General features: G+C 40.5%; 1 protein-coding gene across 2 annotated transcripts in view; it reads right to left on the bottom strand.

Annotated features, from left to right (window-relative positions):
- Positions 1-13364, bottom strand: part of DPY19L4 (dpy-19 like 4) — a 32640-nt gene extending 19276 nt beyond the window's left edge. Inside the window, exons 1-10 of one of the 2 annotated variants that reach the window (XM_032747024.3) lie at positions 13116-13364; positions 9464-9571; positions 8380-8504; positions 7585-7675; positions 5727-5848; positions 4723-4868; positions 2910-3033; positions 2247-2381; positions 893-1024; positions 705-803 (exon numbers count right to left, since the gene is read on the bottom strand). In XM_032747024.3, the coding sequence (XP_032602915.3) occupies positions 705-803; positions 893-1024; positions 2247-2381; positions 2910-3033; positions 4723-4868; positions 5727-5848; positions 7585-7675; positions 8380-8504; positions 9464-9571; positions 13116-13254 (1221 nt within the window). In that variant the 5' untranslated portion in view covers positions 13255-13364. Of the gene's footprint in view, positions 1-704; positions 804-892; positions 1025-2246; positions 2382-2909; positions 3034-4722; positions 4869-5726; positions 5849-7584; positions 7676-8379; positions 8505-9463; positions 9572-12796; positions 12816-13115 lie in introns of those variants that run through there. The other variant, XM_072924833.1, reaches the window with a different exon arrangement.
- Between the last annotated feature and the right edge of the window lie 4327 nt (positions 13365-17691).

Here is a 17691-nt window from a genome sequence, read left to right as displayed (position 1 = left end):
TTTTCAAGGTTAGATTTTATTTTCCTGGAGGTACAGCAAGGTTAGTCATTCTGAATGGCACAGGAACATAATTACATGTGAGCACTCTTTCAAGCCTTCTAGGGTTCAGTAGTTTTGTTACTTCTGAGTTAGCACTGTTAATTAACACAACCATGGTGAGTTGGAAACATAGAAGAAAAGCACAATAGTATGTGTAAAAGGCCAGCAAGAGGGAATTGCTAATCAAAATACAAGACCAGGCTAAAATCCCACTCTGTAATCTCAACTCCTAACTGACCCCTACACAAAGTGAAAGCCTCTGTTCCAATGTTCTACTTGAAATGTAATTGAAAATTAATATCTACCCTAAAACCACTCAAACTTGCTCCTGGCTATTGTGTCACCATGCACACGAATACTGTTTTAATATTCAGTCTAGTCTGTAGAGGCCATTCAAATTATAACAAACCCCGTATTTATAACATAGATAAAATGTCTTTTAAAGAGTATTTTATACTGTTTCAACCCAGAAGACCAAAACCCCAACAAGACCGAGATGTTTGAGTTGCTACAAAATGTCTCAATTTTTAGCACTCATATTAACCATGAACTATGAACCGTCGTATCAATAAGATAAGCAACATTTCAAAAGATTTTTTCAAGATACATCTGCAACTTTCCATTTAGATTCTGAAATTAAAATCACTTTTTCAGAGGAATCTTACCTTTAATAAGAAGTTTAGTGTCACTGCTACTGTAAGTACCAAATAAATATACATTACTTTCAGCAATCTTGACGCAAATGTGCTTTTTTTCATATTAATCTGCAAAAATATTTAAAGAATGCTGTATCATTTTGGAGTTCACTTTAAATTTTAAAACCATACTGAGGGTTAGAAGAAAGTCTACTTACCTGAAGGGATTTGGAGAGCATTAAAGCTACCACAAGACTCAGTAATGGTGACACTAGTAAGGCTGAATTTTCAAACTGCAGAAGGTACCCCACGATGACAGAAAACAGGTAGATTCTGTATACCTCATGCACCTGTTGAAGGAAAAAAATAAACAATAAAATAAAACTACAGTGGATATAAATCCTGGGTTTTAGACCAGTAGATAGCTCACTTCCTCTGGTAATCAGGGGATTAATGGATCTCAATCCTTCGACTCATGAATCCAGCAGGGTACCATTTAGCTCTGGAAAGCATTGCACATGAAAATGATCCTGGTCAGCCCCAGTAACTAATGGACAATTACTTCACTAGAATTCTGTAAAAATGCCAGAAACAGGAGTATTTTATCAGGTCTACCCATTCAGTAACACCCCTCTGTGATGCAGCATAAAGCATTAACTACAAAGCATCAGTAAGAACACACAATTTGTGACAGAGCTCACGTTTAAACAGGTGCTTTCCTTGCCTTCAAAATAACTTGTTCACTAATCTTTCTCAGGAATGAATACTCAGACTGTTATCTATAGTTGCTGTTATTTACTACTTGATAAGTGGATGTTATAAACCTTGATGCTTGATTCTTCAGACTTTTACCAAAACACCCATTTTCTCCCTTATACACTCTGCTTTGAACGACAACAGATCAAACATTTCCCACTGCTGAAGAACAGAATAAAAAGAAACTGAAAGAAGAGGTGAAGAATTAGAAATTGCATGTAGTTTGATAGCTAATAAAACCAAAAAGCATGTATGTACAAAGAAGCATATATACAACTGCAACAGGCAGAATAAAAACACCTTATTGTTGCAACATTTCTAAGAACCATTTTGCAGAATAAATTTAAGTACTTTCTTGTATTGAAAAACCAATTTGCCTTCAACATCTGTCTAGTCTATTTACTGGCAAAGCAGTGCAGGACAGGCCACTGAGGGTGAAAATGAGCCCTTTAACTGCACAGAGCCAACAAAGCAGTTCTTTGGTCTGCCCACCCTGCTGTGAATAGGAGAAAGAAAAGAGGCAGATAGGCCAAAACAGAGGAATATCATTCATCGCTCTTTTAGCTCTCCAAGGATGTTTCAGGTCACAGAAGCTTTGTTTATCTTCTATCCTCAACACAGCAGTCCATAAGAGAGTCAGTTTAAAGTTATTTTATTCTTCTGATGGATATCACATGCACTGCAGCTGGGCCCAGGCTGCAACACACTCATCCCTCAGCCTTGAGCCCTCTGGAGCTCCTGAGCAGTATGAATGGCAGGCACCTCAGCCGCTGCCTGTAAATCCCCAACTATTAGTAGGCTGAAAAGTTCCAATACCTTCTCGGTCTGTGCTAGGGCAAAACTGTCCAGCAGGAAAAGAGAAACAGCCTGGACAAACAGGAGATAATGACTGTATTCCCACATCATCATGAAGGTATATGTTGAGGCATTCACCAAAAGATAACAAAACTTCTAGAAGGAAAAAAGAAAAGAAAAAATATTAATTTTGTACCCACGCATGTCTGTCACCAAGTAACTGAGAGATCATTAAAACATAAACTATGGGAATTAATTATTGTTTCGGGAAATAATTAAAATACTACTTCAGATGTGCTTAACTTTCAGATGGGAGAAAGTAACTACTGAAATATTTAAAATATTTCTTCTGATTGGCTTGAAATGTGTTTGAAGACAGAGCCAGGGTAAAAAAGTAACAACCATCTTCAAGAAAAACAGTTTACATGACAAAAATTTTGCCTGGGTTTATTCAAAAACAAGCAGCACACAGCCCATTACCACACTGCTCTCTCTGAACCCTCCTGGGGGGCATATCAAGGTAGGGCATAAGTTGTTTAGCCACGGCTAGGTGAAATCCAGTTTTGAAAAGAAGAAACAAAACTTCTACTGTTTTCTGCTCAGAAGGGCAACAATAGCAGAAGTAACTAACCTAGAGTACAGTTTTACCCACAGCTCTTTATTAAGAAACTAATTTTGCCTTACCTCAGCAGAACAGTTTAGGTTCTTTTTTAAATAGCCTGTGAGAGCTGCTACTTGACATGCAAAATACGGCAAAGCCCAATTTTCTCTTGATGGTATGGAATAATCAATTCTTGTTGTGTCTGTCCTAGAAAAAAAGTACAAAGAAACAAAAATATTAAAATATTATGTACACAAATATTGTTGTACAAAAATATCAAGGACAGCCTAAACATCACTTCTAGTTGTAAATGTGGCCTTGCAAGCAAACTTTTCGTGATTTTGCTGCAAAGTAACACTGACTCAATTTTGCTGCTGATACACTTCACAAATTTATTAACAGCATGGAAGGCCCAATCTTTACTCATCTATTTAGCAGGTATCCATGTTAGCTGGCATTTACAGGATTGAAGTCAAAAAGCATCTGCCTCGAGCCTTTTCTGACCTGCAATGAAAATCAGCTCATAGCTGAGAGAAAAGATTCCTTTCAGGTCTCATACAATATGTTTTAAATAAGTGATTTAGGTAGTTGAGCACAACATACTTAGGATACAAACTGGTGCTCCCTCACAGCAGCAGCAATATTTTGTCTACAGGGAAAAATTCTGCCCAGCAAAACAAGATATTAAAGACGGATGGGGAACATGCAGGGTTTTCTCATGGAATGACTTGACAGTATCCACACAATTAGAGGTGTAGGTGAAAGTTTTTAAAAGCGCTAAAGTGACTCAGAAGCACAAGCCACGCTTTCAAATGTGATCAAAGGCATCAGTCTCAGAGGTACATAGTCTGCTTTGTGTCTACTATGCCTTTAAAAAGGAACCTCAAGCTCCTTTATCATTTAGGTATTTAAAAGCATTACCTTTCATTTTTTCCTCTGAAGCCTCTTACAGAGGCATATTCGGAGCTTTTTTAACTACTAAATCTTTCATTTTGTTGACACTGTTTAATCTTATTCACTGTTGAAAAAAATTACAGATTTATTCACTATTTTTCCTACTTTTCATTGTTCACACGAGTTTGATGAACAGTATTTTCAGCTACTAATTATAGATTCTATCATGATGACTTCACCCTCCTGGAAGATGCTTCCCAACAGTTCAAATTTAAAGGTTTGTCTTTAACATTTTGCTCCATAGTTCTTTTATTTCAAGTGCTCTCAAGTTCACAGAAAGCCCCAGAGCTCCATGGTGACAAACCAAGAGTATGAACATAGGTTTTCATTGCCCAAAGGAGGCTCCCTATTATTGTGGCGCTTCATAAAGGGAAGGGGAATTCCAAGCGAATTGTTTTAAGATAATGAATATCTTTATATTAATATAATCTAAGAAAATTCCATTTTGCAGAAAAATCCACTATAAAAAGATTAAAAAATCAAATAGTCTTTAAAAAAGAAATACACTTGATAATTTCTTTCTATGCCACTGGACAACTGTCACAATATTTAGAGCTGGCCAGAGAGTGCAGTTCTGTTTTACAGCTGTTTTAGACATTTGTCATCATTCTTCATCAGCACAAAACCAAACCTTCTCAGGAATATTTTTGAAAAATGAAATTGTGTGTGAATACAGGAGTATTCACACACATACATAAAGTCAGTCTAACTGGTAACGTGGATAGTTTGGACAACAGGAGGCCTATCCATTAAAAAAAAATCATCATAAGAATAAAGGAACCACTTGGAAATGTTTTCTATTCACCATAAGATTTTGCTCTCACAGTGAGAACACAAAGCTTAATAAAAGCATTTCGATCCACTAATTAAAATCACTTCAATCCACTAATAATTTAAAATTACTTATTGACAAACTAGGTTGTATAAAGATGTTTTTCTTACCTGTTAATAATGAACCATGCTACAGTCAGCATTCCTGCCAGCCAAGTCCCACTCATAACCCAACTGGTTACAAACAGTGCAGTCACATAAATTCCCTGCAGTCCAAAAACTATACCAATGTAGAAATACACTGGTTCAATAACTTCCTGAAATTACAAATAAAAATGAAGAGACATAGTGGCAACTGAGCTGAAGCTGGAAATTGTTACTATTTACAATCTGTTATTGCTAACAATGTGCTAGGTGCTTTACAAACAGGTAAGAGACGCCTCCTACTTTAGGAATGTACTGGGCATGCTTTTATTTGGGGCTCAAATAAAACATGGGGAAGAACAGAGCAGTGTGAATTAAGCGCACACTTCAGGACTCAGCTTGCCAGTGCCATGATTTTTGAATCTGCTTTAGCTTGAACGCTCCATATGTCAGATTTAATAAATCTATGCTGCAGTGGGATATAATGTTCAGAGGATTACTAGAAGAAGTTATAAAAGGGACGAACTTGAAGAAGTAAAGATGTGGCAAAAATGTTTCCAAAATAAGTAAATAATAAAAATGGAAAGATAATGAGAGAGGACACAAGTATGCAGTATAAGCAGAACAAAGCCTGAGTAGAATGGAAACTGACAAAAGGTTAATCTACAGAAGTGTTTTCCCCTGTAAGAATGAGCAGGCAGGTACTACTATAATAGATTTTTGTACTCCAAAGGAGTTAACTAACTTTCCTTTTTTAATGGATAGCACAGATACTCCTGACATTTCTAAGCAGTCTGCAGAAGTAAAGAATAACAGAAAAAGTTAGTGCTTAGTCTTAAACCCCCAAAATCCTATGCCAGAGACTGCTCAGAATTGAGGAGAATCTGGACCTGGTGAGAGCCTTAGCTCAACTCATTCAACAAAAAATGTATGTGTTCATTGGATACAACACAGAAATTCTCATACACACACACACACAGACACAGACACAACCATTATGAAAGTACAAAAAGTAGGAGAAATGCACCTACTTCGCTACCAGATGCTTGATATAAAACACTGGCAATCAACTCTGGGTACAAAGTCATTTGCTGGACAGCATTTATGGTCTTCAGTGATATTGTCTTATTGTTGTGTGTCAACTCATGAACACCTATAGACAAAAAAAAAAAAAAAATTATTCCTGGAATCAGTTACTACTGCTGTTCCTAAAAGAGGCTAAAGTGTATTCAAAGGCAGGGGGAATAAGATTTGATCATTAAAACTACTGACCGATTCACCATACCTAATTTAAAAGAAAGGATAAATTTCTGTGTTAGATGTCATTCCACCTACTGATCTAGCTAGAAAGTTATTACCCTTTTTTCATCTAGTCTTTAAATAGAAGGCCCAAAACAAATCATCTAAAGCACAGTCTTTTCAGTAACACAATGATGCAGTCCTGGAACTACATGCCTATAGATCACCTTCACAGGAAGATCTTAAGGAGTGAGACAGATCCAACAGGGATGAGCAGGATGTATTAAACCTGTCTCCAGGAGGACGTCAGGCATGATGGCCACATCACCCCTTTCAGCTCCGCATTTCTGAGATTTCTAAGAATCCTTTGCCAAACACAATGTACCTTTCTATGGGGTTAAGATGGTATTGAAGCTGCCATACTTGAAGGATCATTCCAAAATGTTATACATAAAGAAAGACTTGTGAATACTTAGAACAATAGAGGGAAGAGCAAAAACTATCCAAATTAAGATATGGGGGAGAACAAAAGCCTCAAAAACAATGCAACACTCAAAGCAGACAACTGCTTCCAGCTCTGAGCATATCTTGGTGTATGGTCTGCAGCTGGTTCTCTGTAGGCCAAACTAGATCTGTCAGGACTTCTAACTAGGTTCAGCATAGCTGTAATACATTCTTGCAGACTGGATGCCTTGTAATACCTTGTAGACACGAGTCTACCTGTTTGCAGAGACAGCATCCCTAAATGAGGCATGCAGTCCATCCACCCACAGCACGGGCAATATTCCTGTACCAAAGACCTCAGATATTGCTGATGTGCTACATTTCAGCTGGGAAACTGTTCAACCAAAAAAACTCTAACACCAAGTTTAGTTTTACTGGCTTCAGTGAGGTTTCACAAAGGGACTGAACTAATTCAGTGGCTGACCACTGCAAGATAGGGCAGTTCATCCTCTTCTCTGAGTTCCAGGCCCATGCTAGTGCAGTGCATTCTGAACTCCCTGAACAAGCATGGAAGTGCTCCTTCTTCTTTTCACTGCTTTAGTTTTCTTTTGGTTTAGGGACCCAGAGTCAGTGAGCCTCAGAGCCAGCACACGATAAAGAGCAGGAGCACAACGGAAGGAGAGATCATTGGCACCCAGTCTGCTCTCCTTCCTATTCCTTTCTGTCCCCACCACTCAGTGCTCATCAGCATCTATTCATCACAGCTAACAAGATTAAAAACTTCTGGCAGGGACAAGATGGAGCAGATTAGCTTGTGACAGAAACTGTTCTATCTTCTGACAGAGGACAGAAAACAGCAATCTTCATCCCTCATTCCCAAATTCAACCTAAATTATATTTACATGGCAGAAAAATTCACTCTTGTGACACAGGCAAACCCAATGCTAACTTTGATACAGGGTATAATAAGAGTAATACTAACCCTAGCCCAGAGTATTGATTAAAGACAATCTGCTGGAATACAGGATAGTTAAATAATGTTTTTGAAAAGGCACTGAAAAGTCAGGACAGCATATGGTTTTTAATTAATCTGATCAATATACCTACAAAAGAGAATAAAAATAGTCTCCCTAGTCTGCAGGAGTTTTTACTGTCTTCAAAGAGAATAGGACTTTTCAAAGTTAATAAAACAAATGAGTTTTGTACCTCTTTCAAAGGAAGGAGCCTTTAGCAGTTCTTTATAGAATGAGTAATAAATGGCACTGTCACCCTGAAATGTAATTTCTCGTTCAAGTTCCTAGAAAAAAAAAAAATTAATCTCCTGCAATCTCTTTCCAGAGAAGACAAGGTATTTTCAGATAGACTGGTTTTGTAACACAGTACATGGTTATGACTTCACTGTATGTCTTCAAAATATTCCACAAAGCATTGATCTTCACAGCATTTCTATCAGGTACATTTTGCTCTCTGTAACTTAGCAAACATACTCGGAATCAGAGCAACTCAAATCCACGTTGTAGGTCAGCACAAAATCCACAGGATCTTTTCATATTCACAACCCCAAATTTCATTCAACTTTCTATACTCCACTTAATAATGGAGTTCTTAAGAAAGCAAAACCAAACCAACCAACCAAAAAACACAAAAGAACCCCCAAAATCCAAAAACAAACACAAAAAAACCCACCCCAAAAAGCCCAACACATATTCCTGTTGATTAGCTTCTGCAATCCCAGTATGCTTCAGGTATTTTTTCGTATTTTAGGAAGGTATTTTAAGGATAAAGCATGGCATGGAAAAACGTAGAAAAGCATGACAAGCCACAACAACTGTTAGCAGAAGGGAAAAAAAGAAAATAAAGAAGACGAAAAAAAAAAGAAGCTGTTTCAAAGACAGAGGCCTCAGTAGAAGGACACAGGACTGCAAGTAGTTTCAACATGACATGGATCAGATTTGATTTCAAGGACACAATTTGGCTTTTGTTTCAGTAGTTTATCTTTACCTGCCTGCTGGAAAACCAGAATTTCCGTTCATGATATGTAGAGAGGTACACAGCATACATCATTCCACTGGTGACTGCTGCGAGACAGCCAAAGAAAAGCTTTGCAAAACGCTGGATTAACATATCTGAAAATGAACAGTGGAAAAGCTAAAATAGTCCAGAGGACTGAGAAACAAACAGTACATCCTACACATGACTCTTATTTCTGAACAACAAGAGAACTTACTGGCATGAGAATTATCATACCATCAGCAGCACAGATACACTGAAAACTGGTTTGTTACTTCTGTCCTGTAGTTTTCTTTCCCAGCTGTTATCATTGTTTCACAGGACCTTCAGACAAAATACTCAACACACTACACTGCAAATTTTCTCCAGCAAGCTTTGTTTTCAAATCAATACTAAGAAGGAAAAGCCTCTTCCAGATAAATAGAGCAAACTCTAGATTCTACCCAAAATGCCACAAACTTCTTAAAAACATTAACAGAAAGTGGTGGCATACCACATCTAACATAATTTCTGAGACATTCTATTTTCCATTCTCTTTTTGAATATAAGAATGAACAAATCTGGATTTTACTGAACTCATTCAAAGGGTGTCTACTTCACCCGTAGCTCCCTCGAGTTAGTATGTACTTTTAACATAAAAGCTTTTGGTAGCTTAGTGAGCACTTGCCTAAAATTATGCCTCATTTTAGTTCTGTTTCTTGAAAAACTGTAAGGACTTTTTGTTTGTTCTTGTTTCAGTACCATTACTTCATATGTATCAGCTTCCAACCAGAAGATCATTCCAGGAGCAATAAAAATATTTATTTGTATGCAAACAGTAACAGTAAATTTCTTAACTCCCCTGCCTCTACCTCCCCAAGCCTGAAACAGCCCAAGACTACCATTTCACTCTCCAACGCATAAAATGTCATTATTAAAGAACTCCAATGTGCATGCCTGTTTTCCCTTGAAATATTCAAAAACCTAATTCTAAGTCAGTCTGTTACAAATTACTGTGCTACATATATCTTCCCATAAAATGTAAGAGAATAATGAAAAAAACAATCAAAAGTCAGCTAAAAATTCTGTAGCTTACATTTTGGCGACCTTCCCAGCTTTGAATTTTCTTTGTTTTTCTCCTCTGGAGCCATTTTGTCAGATTCTGTGCAGTTTTGTTTCTTTCTCTGTCGCAGGTCTGCTGCCCCTGAAGACATTTTTTTTTAAAGTTATTGCAACACAATACATAAAATCACACTGGGAAATCCACACAGCAGCAGGTAGCAGCCAGTTACTGCTACTGATTAAATCCCACGGAAGATATATTTGACAAAGACTCAATTAAAGTATGTCATATGCCCAACTAAAATAACAATATAACACCACAGGAATCAATTCTTATGTTACTCCTTAGAAAAAAAAACAATGTTCTCTTGAGACCATTCTCTGGGATTACCCAGAACCCAAACTGGAAGCTAACTGGTTTATTCCATTTGGTGAACACAAATGAAGGAAATCAGTAGTTTAGATAAGTTGATGCAGACATTGGGAGAAACTGCTGCCAATTTCTTGTCCTGGTTTTATGCTGCTATAGCAGTGTAATACAAAAATTGGGCTAGTCCACTACTTTTAAATTGAGATGCCTATTATTCACATGGCAAAGGCTTTTATAAAGTAAATGTAATATCACTTTTTTCCTGCTTTTTGATCTACTCGAACTAAGCAGATTTACGAATATTTAGTCTAACATAATTTAAAAGCCCAGTTTGCTCAGCCACATGGATCACATCACAAGACCAAGGGCTTCTGTTCACTTTTTTGTTAGCAGCAGCAGTTTGAAGTCCTGGTCCATTTATTTTACAGTCTGAAAGGCAATGAGGCTAATTCAGACTGCAGGTCTGTGAATACAAAAAGACTCATTGCAGAAAGTATTTTATAATTCCTATATTGAAGATACTCCACAACATTTACGTCATTCTGGAAATGTAACAGAAAGGTTTAACTGTAATTCACATTCCAGAATTTTTAGCTCTCTTGTTTGACCTACTGTCCAACATTGCTTGAAATTTTGCAGCCACCAATATTCTTCTGGACTTAAAACAGCTCCTTCATAAACCCATCCAACTTCAAACTTGAAGTGTCAATCTTCACACCCCACAACAAAGCTTTTAATTACTCTGGTTGTATATTAATTACTTCAATTCTAATTCAGTCTACTTTTAATTCCCAGCTATTAAATCTAAAAGTTAGAAACTAGAGATAGAAATATAAATGGTTAAAGAGATGTCTGCCTGTATCAGGACACCAGTGTGTTAACAGAGCAAATTATAAATCATTCTGAGCAAACCAAGATCTCAATGGTAACATTCTTCACAGAATGAACAGAAAATGTCTACCTCCTTAAATAAGATGAGAACTGGAAAGATTCTAAGCAACACAAGGTTTATCGTGTTCAGTATCACAATTATCATCATGTCAATCTGAAATGAAATGTATACCAGCATCTCTCCATGACATGTATATGAGAAGTTTATCAGCAATGCAAACACCAAGTGCACTGCAGTTATTTGTACCATGCAATATAAAACACAGCAGAAGAAAACCCTAGATCACAAAAGTGGGCAAATACGTGCTTGGAAGGACAACTGAGTGTCCCTGTCATTCTATTCTAGTTATGACCAAAGCAACAGCATTGAGAACACTGGAGGAAAAGGCCTTTGCTTCTCTGGCAGGGAAGTGACCCATAGCAGAAGTGTAACCAACTTATGAGGTATAGCATTAACAGCAGTAATAGAAAGCTCCCAAAGAAGTAACAGTTTAAAATTCTACTTCTGAAACAACATCTCGTTTAGCAAAAGATCTTCACCTCAGTTTTGAAGACTGCTCAATATTCCGCCCCAAAGCAATAACACAAAAATATGTGAGTGTATTACTTCTGTTTATAGCTGCTGCTGCAAACAAGAAAAATGCTGTTTTCACTTCAATGAATCCTTCAAACAGAGTGATATAAAAGTCAAACAAGGTAACAACTAAGAATTATCTAGAATTTTGAACTGATGACACAGCCTCTAGTAACTCTCTATCCAGCACATATTTTTTCATCTGCTTTTCAGTTCCCTGTAAGTCCCCAACTGAAACAAGTTCTTGTTCAGAAAACGTGCATTCCACTTATTTTTGTTTCTACTGCAGAAAAACATAAGTCAATCCTACTTTGGCCCACTATACTCATTTACGTTTCACCTACTAATTCAGTACTGTCTGTAATTTTCGTCTTCTCATCTAAAGAAGGGTAAGATAGAGCTGGGAAACATTCAGGGAAACATTCAGAGAAGGGCCATGAAGGTGATTTAAGTAGTGCAATGGCATCCATACAAGGAACAAGGAAGCAAATTGAAGATGCCTCAGTCTGGAAAAGAGGATGACCAACAGAAACATGCCAGACGTCTACAAGTTAGTGAAGTGCACAAACACACTGAATAGAGAGCAGTGATTCACCTTTTCTAATACAAGAACTCAAACAAACCTAGTGAGTCAGGCTAAAAAGAACCAGCTCATTGCACATCATCTTCATGCAGAACACTCCTACCCAAAGAATGTTGTTCTGTAAACCAAGAGTTTGCACAGATTCATAAGAATACTGACACAATTGTGGAGGACAAGCAACTGGAGGCTCCTAAACATACAGAAACCATGTGCAACTCAGAAAGTACCCCTGCTGAGAACAGCTGGGAGACTGGAATATGCCATGGGACAGATTTGCATATGCTTGTTTTGCTCCTGCATTTTTCTGGGTACCATTAAGTTTTGTTTCTGCTGATTTTTCCAAGAAAATGAAACACCATCTCGTACCCACTATAACAGAGGTTTGGACTGAAAAAACATGGAGAAAAATGCTTGTGTAGGGGCTAAAAGTGAAACAGAATCTCAGAATATGCTGACTTGGAAGGTACCTGCAGGGATGATCCAAGTCAAGTTCTTGACCCTGCACACAACACCTCAATAATCACACCAGGTACCTGAGAGCACTGTCAAAGCGCTTCTTGAACTCTCTCAGGCTTAGTGCTTCATCCACTTCTCTTGGGAGCCTGTTCTAGTGCCCAACCACTCTTTGGGTAAAGAACCGCTTCCTAATTACCAGCCTAAACCCTTCCATCTGCAGTTTCAGGCCATTCCCTCGGGTCCTGTCACTCGTCAGCACGGAGGATCTGCATCAGTATCTGCCACTCCTCTCCCCCCCTGAGCAAGCTGAAAGTCTGTCTGTCTTCTCCAGGCTGGATAAACCAGGTGACTTCAGCCGCTCCTCATACCGCCTCCCCTCAAGGCCCTTTACCACCTTCGTATCCCTCTTTTGGATGCTCTCTAATACTTAATGAAACGAGAAAGAAGACTGACTAACACAAACGGGAGGACTCCAAAGTGAAAGTGCACTCACAGAGGCATCCCCAGAGCCCACAGATGCTGCCCCGGGCGCTCTACCCATACACAATGCCAGGCGAGGGAACACAAAAAGAGCCCACATCCCCAGGAGACCGGCCCGGGCTCCCGCTTGGGGCTGCAAAGGACGGGCTGCCCTGGCCTGGGCCGGGCCCGGGCGGCCGCCCGTGTCCTGCAGCCCGGCGTTTCGCCTCCGTCCGTGCGCGGCGGCGCCGGCACGGCCCCGGCACAAACACGGGGGGCGGCCGCGCCGCGGCCCGAGCCAGCGGCCTGGTCCGACCGGCTCCGGCCCCGCGGCCTGAGGAGCCGCCCCTCACCTTCCTCCATCGCCGGCCTGTGCGCGCCGCCCGCCGCCGGCTCCCCCCGCCGCTCTCTGCGGGGCAACGCGTCCGCCCCGCCCGCGCCGCCGCCGCCGCCCGCCTCCCGCCGGCCGCGGGGGCGGGAGTGCTCCCGCATCCCCCGGCGAGCGGAGCGGCGCGGAGCGGAGCGGCCCCGCGCTTCCTCCCGCTGCCGGAACTGCGGCTGCGGAGTGCGGGGGGCGGCCGGGGCCGAGCGGCGGCGCACCGGGGCACGGCGAATGTACGGGGGCAGTGCGAATGTACCGGGGCAGTGTGAATGTACCGGGGCACTGCGAATGTACGGGGGCAGTGTGAATGTACCGGGGCAGTGTGAATGTACCGGGGCAGTGTGAATGTACCGGGCATGGCGCATGTACCGGGGCACAGCGAAGGCGCAGGGGCGCACCGGGGCGCTGCCGGGCGGTGTCAGGGCTCCCTGCGGGAGCTCCGCGCTGCCGTGCCCGCCCCGGAGCGGCGCCTCCCGGGCCCTTGGCGCCGCTCCCGCTGGCCGGCCCCGCTCCAGAGGCACCGGCGCCTTCCGGGAGCTCGGACAGGAGGGGGCTCGGGGGTGGCCTCGTCGCTCTCTGCGATCCTGAAAGGAGGTTGTAGCCAGGGGAGCGTCTTTTCCCAGGCAGACAGAGATAGGACGGGAGAACATGGCCTCGGGCTGTGCCGGAGAAGGTTTAGGCTGGACATCTGGAGGGAGTTTTTCACTTCAGAAAGCTGATTAGACATTAGAACGGGCTGCCCAGGGTGGTGGTGGAGTCACCGTTCCTGGAGGTGTTTAAGGAAAGACTGGACGTGGCACTTTGTGCCAGGGTCTAGTTGACATGGGTGGTGTTCGTTCAGACATCGGTCTCAATGATCTCGGAGGCCTTTTCAAACCTAATTGATTCTGTGATTACGGAACTGGTAACTCTTCTGTGGAAGAGGTTGATGGGAATTGCCCCTTGGAGGCCGCTTGTCTCCTGCAGTCAGGCCAGTGGCCGAGCAGCTGCTGGAAAACTGATGGCTTGTCTGGCAGCTGCAAGGAAAACTAAACCAATATGTGCATCCTGTTGGAGTGTAAAATGAGATTTATAAGTTTCCTAGATTTTTTAATAAAATCTAAAATACTCCTGCAGTTGTTGATTTATTGGATGGTGAAAGGAGTTACTTATGTTTTTAATGATCCACAAATTATCCATTGCATTTCTAATGCATTGTGCGCGATTTGGGGCATTTTGTTTGTCTGTTAGTGTAGGGTTTTTTAAAGTTACTGGAATAAGCAACCATAATCATTGCAATGAAAAGAACAGTATTTTTTTTAAATATTTGTGCTCAGACCATTGGTACATGGACAGACATAAAATAAACAATTACTCAATTGTGCTCTAGATGTTTTTCTTAAGCCTTTGTACCTGCTGTTTTATAGTGTACCTTGTTGCATTTATTGTACAACTTCAGTTTTCTTCTGATGCTCCAATATGGGTCATCCCACACCTTGATTTCAGTAAAATAATAAAATGCACATCAAGTTATTTACATGCATAGTTAGCAGAGAAGTGAAAAATCCAGCCTGCTGACTGAATTTTCCCTTTTTCCTAAGGAAAGAATTTGTACATTTGAAGGTGGGAGAACCAAAAAATAATTTTTCATGCAAGTTTCTTTCTTCCAGAATGAATATGCTGAAATGATTGTAAAGGTAACGTTGAAAATGTTATTACTGTTGCACTTCAATCTTCCAAAATGCTTTCTGTAACTAATAGGATATGAAAGTTATTTTATTTGACAGCTTATTATGTGGCCTAAACATTGTGCTGTAATACATTGCAATGAATAAATACAGGGATGTTCTTTTTCCAAGCTTTCTTTGTACAAACATGCATCATGTATCTGCATGGTGGCATTTGTTCTCTGTTTAAGTACTTTTTCTAAGCCCTGCAGACATAATTTTTCTTTTTATTTACAAGTTCATGGTACTGATGCTTTCCAGTTTAACAATCATTCTTTCTCTCCTTAAGAGATTGTTGACAGGAGACAGACACAGACCTTACTATAATGCATTAATACTGGGCATGTTTATCATTACACAAAATTAAAAAATATACGTGGTTGTTTATTTTGTAAACAGACCAGCTTATATTTTTGTATGTTAAAGATCCCATGCCTAAAAATAACTTTGATGTTTCAATAATCAGGTAACGACTGTGGATATTTTATGGATATTTTTACTCATTCTCCTAATTCCAGCCTTTTGTAGGGTTAATTTTCAGGCTGCTAACTTATGGTTCTGGATTGTCAGTATCCAGAGATTTTGCTTATTTTATTTATTTCGTATTCTTCCCTCCCCAGATCTGTATATCTTCTATCAAAGTATAAAAATGTAGTGCCTACAAAAGTGTTTGTAGGACCAAAATTTTGCTTAAAGTTGGAAAGGTGTGCTCTCCCCCCTGATACGGGGACTGCAAGGAAAGAAGTGAGGGGATATTGAGGGATAATGATAATGTGGAAGCATTACTTAAAACTGGACCTAAGAAGTCCTAAGAAAATTAAGTTACTCAAAATATATAGAACCTTTGGGACTTTTTCCCCCACTTATTTAATTTTTTTCCTATCTTATTTCAGTACAGCTTCCAGTGTTTTTTATTGCTTCAGTTCATGCCTGCCTTGCCTAGGATATAAGTGAGCCAGGTTCTATTGTCATCTGCTGTATTGCAAAACATGGAAAATACACATTAAATCAAGGGAGCTGATTTAGATTAACACTCTGAAACTGAGCTGGGGGCATGGAAACATGCTTTGGCTCACTTCTTTCTTAGCTTCAATCCTGTGGTGGTAAATCTGTGTTTTGATTTCTCCTGAGGCCTTTGGAATTTCTTTAAACAGCGCTCCTCCACAGATGGAAGACACTACAAATGTGAGTGCCATGACCATCTTCCTGTTCATTCTACCTTGCCTCTTGTATTTACTGTCCTTGAAGCAGCATCAGATCCTGCATATTCATTTTCTTTGCTTCTTTCTGTCACTCCTTGTGCTTCCCTATAATCTAGAACTAACTCATGTTACCCTGTGTTTAGATGTGTGTGATGCTCAACAGCCTCTCATCCTGCACACTTTCTCGTCTACGTCCTTCTCACCATCACATCATCTCCATCCCTTTTTTCCCCTCTCCATCACACCTGAAAGAGTTCCTTCTTTGTGTTTCCACCCTCTTAAATAGATTGATCCTTATCACAGTTGCCTTTATCTGACCTGTAATTTAGTTTCTTGCTTTTCATCTTACTTTGTAAGACTAAGCCATGTCAGCTGACTAATTGCTGTATTGCTCCTGCAGAGCACTGTATCAGTAGTAAAGTCATGGTAAATGGACAACAGGAGAAAAATATTGATGAATATTTGTTTATTTAAACACACACACACAAACACACACGAACACATGCCCTTAGTGATGTTACCACTTCCGTCCTTCTGCTCTTGCTCTAGTTCTTGTTTGTGCTGCAGGTGAGGTTCCCCAGAGCAGGAGGCTGACCCTGTATTTGTGAAACATGGAGAGTATTGTGTACCTGGCCAGAAATAACAGTAAGGGAGCATAACTTCCACGTGGCCTCTGCTCTGTGAGGAGGCACACTGCTCTGCTATTGTCTCTCTCCTTTCCTACACTCTTTTTTCTCCTTGAGTTGTCTCTTTGACTTTTATCCAAGGATAAAGCCCTTTGAGGTGGATGATTCACAGCTCTGCACTTGCTTTGACTCACACATTGCCACCTAGTATATTGGTCAGCTCTTACTAAACTGCAATTTGGTTTTTTTTTTATTGCTAATGACGACAACCCTTGCTGCCCACATCTTTGATTTCACTGTCATTTCTACTGGGTCAGAGCTATGCTTGTTTTCTCTGATTAGTCAAAGCTGTATTTCTCCTTTCTCCCACTTCCTGGGTTTGATACCATTTGGTTTTTTAAACATCCCCTGCAGATTTCAGAGTCTGGAGGCTCTTTTGTCTCTGTTGCCCAGCTGTTTGGGAAGGTTCTGGTCCCCACACAACCTGCCCTGCCAACATGGGAAGGCAGCCTCATCCCCTGCCTCCCCATGCAGCAGCCTCACCATTCATCAGCTGCTTGACCAGGAGCAGCACATTCCCCAGCTTCCAGTGGTAACACCCTTTGAGTGATGACAGAGTTGGTGTCATCACACAGATGCTTATGATGAGGGCTTAGCAAACACTTCAGCTGGTGCAAAGCAAACACCAGAATTCAGGTCTCTTTTCAGGCACTGTGTTGTCCCTGAAGGGCAGGCCTAGCATGACTGGAGTCACTGAAACCCCATTCCTGGTACTGACATCAGCAGCAATGACTGATTACATCTAGGAAATTGCTCTCAGAATATTGTGTTGGCCTTTTTTATAGAAGTATTTTTCAGAGAAGTGGAGCAATATGATCTTTAGTGTGTCTTAATGTCTTACTAAATACACTAGTCAGGCACATCTCCTATCCCAACATAGCAACCAGCAGTCTTACCCCCACATTCTTGTCTGACCATGTTACAGCTGGCAGAAGAAAGGGTGATAGTACTGC

Source organism: Taeniopygia guttata, chromosome 2 (genome assembly GCF_048771995.1).
Source record: "Taeniopygia guttata chromosome 2, bTaeGut7.mat, whole genome shotgun sequence".
In the NCBI taxonomy this organism is placed as follows: Eukaryota; Metazoa; Chordata; class Aves; order Passeriformes; family Estrildidae; genus Taeniopygia; species Taeniopygia guttata.
This window is presented reverse-complemented; position numbering and strand designations above follow the sequence as displayed.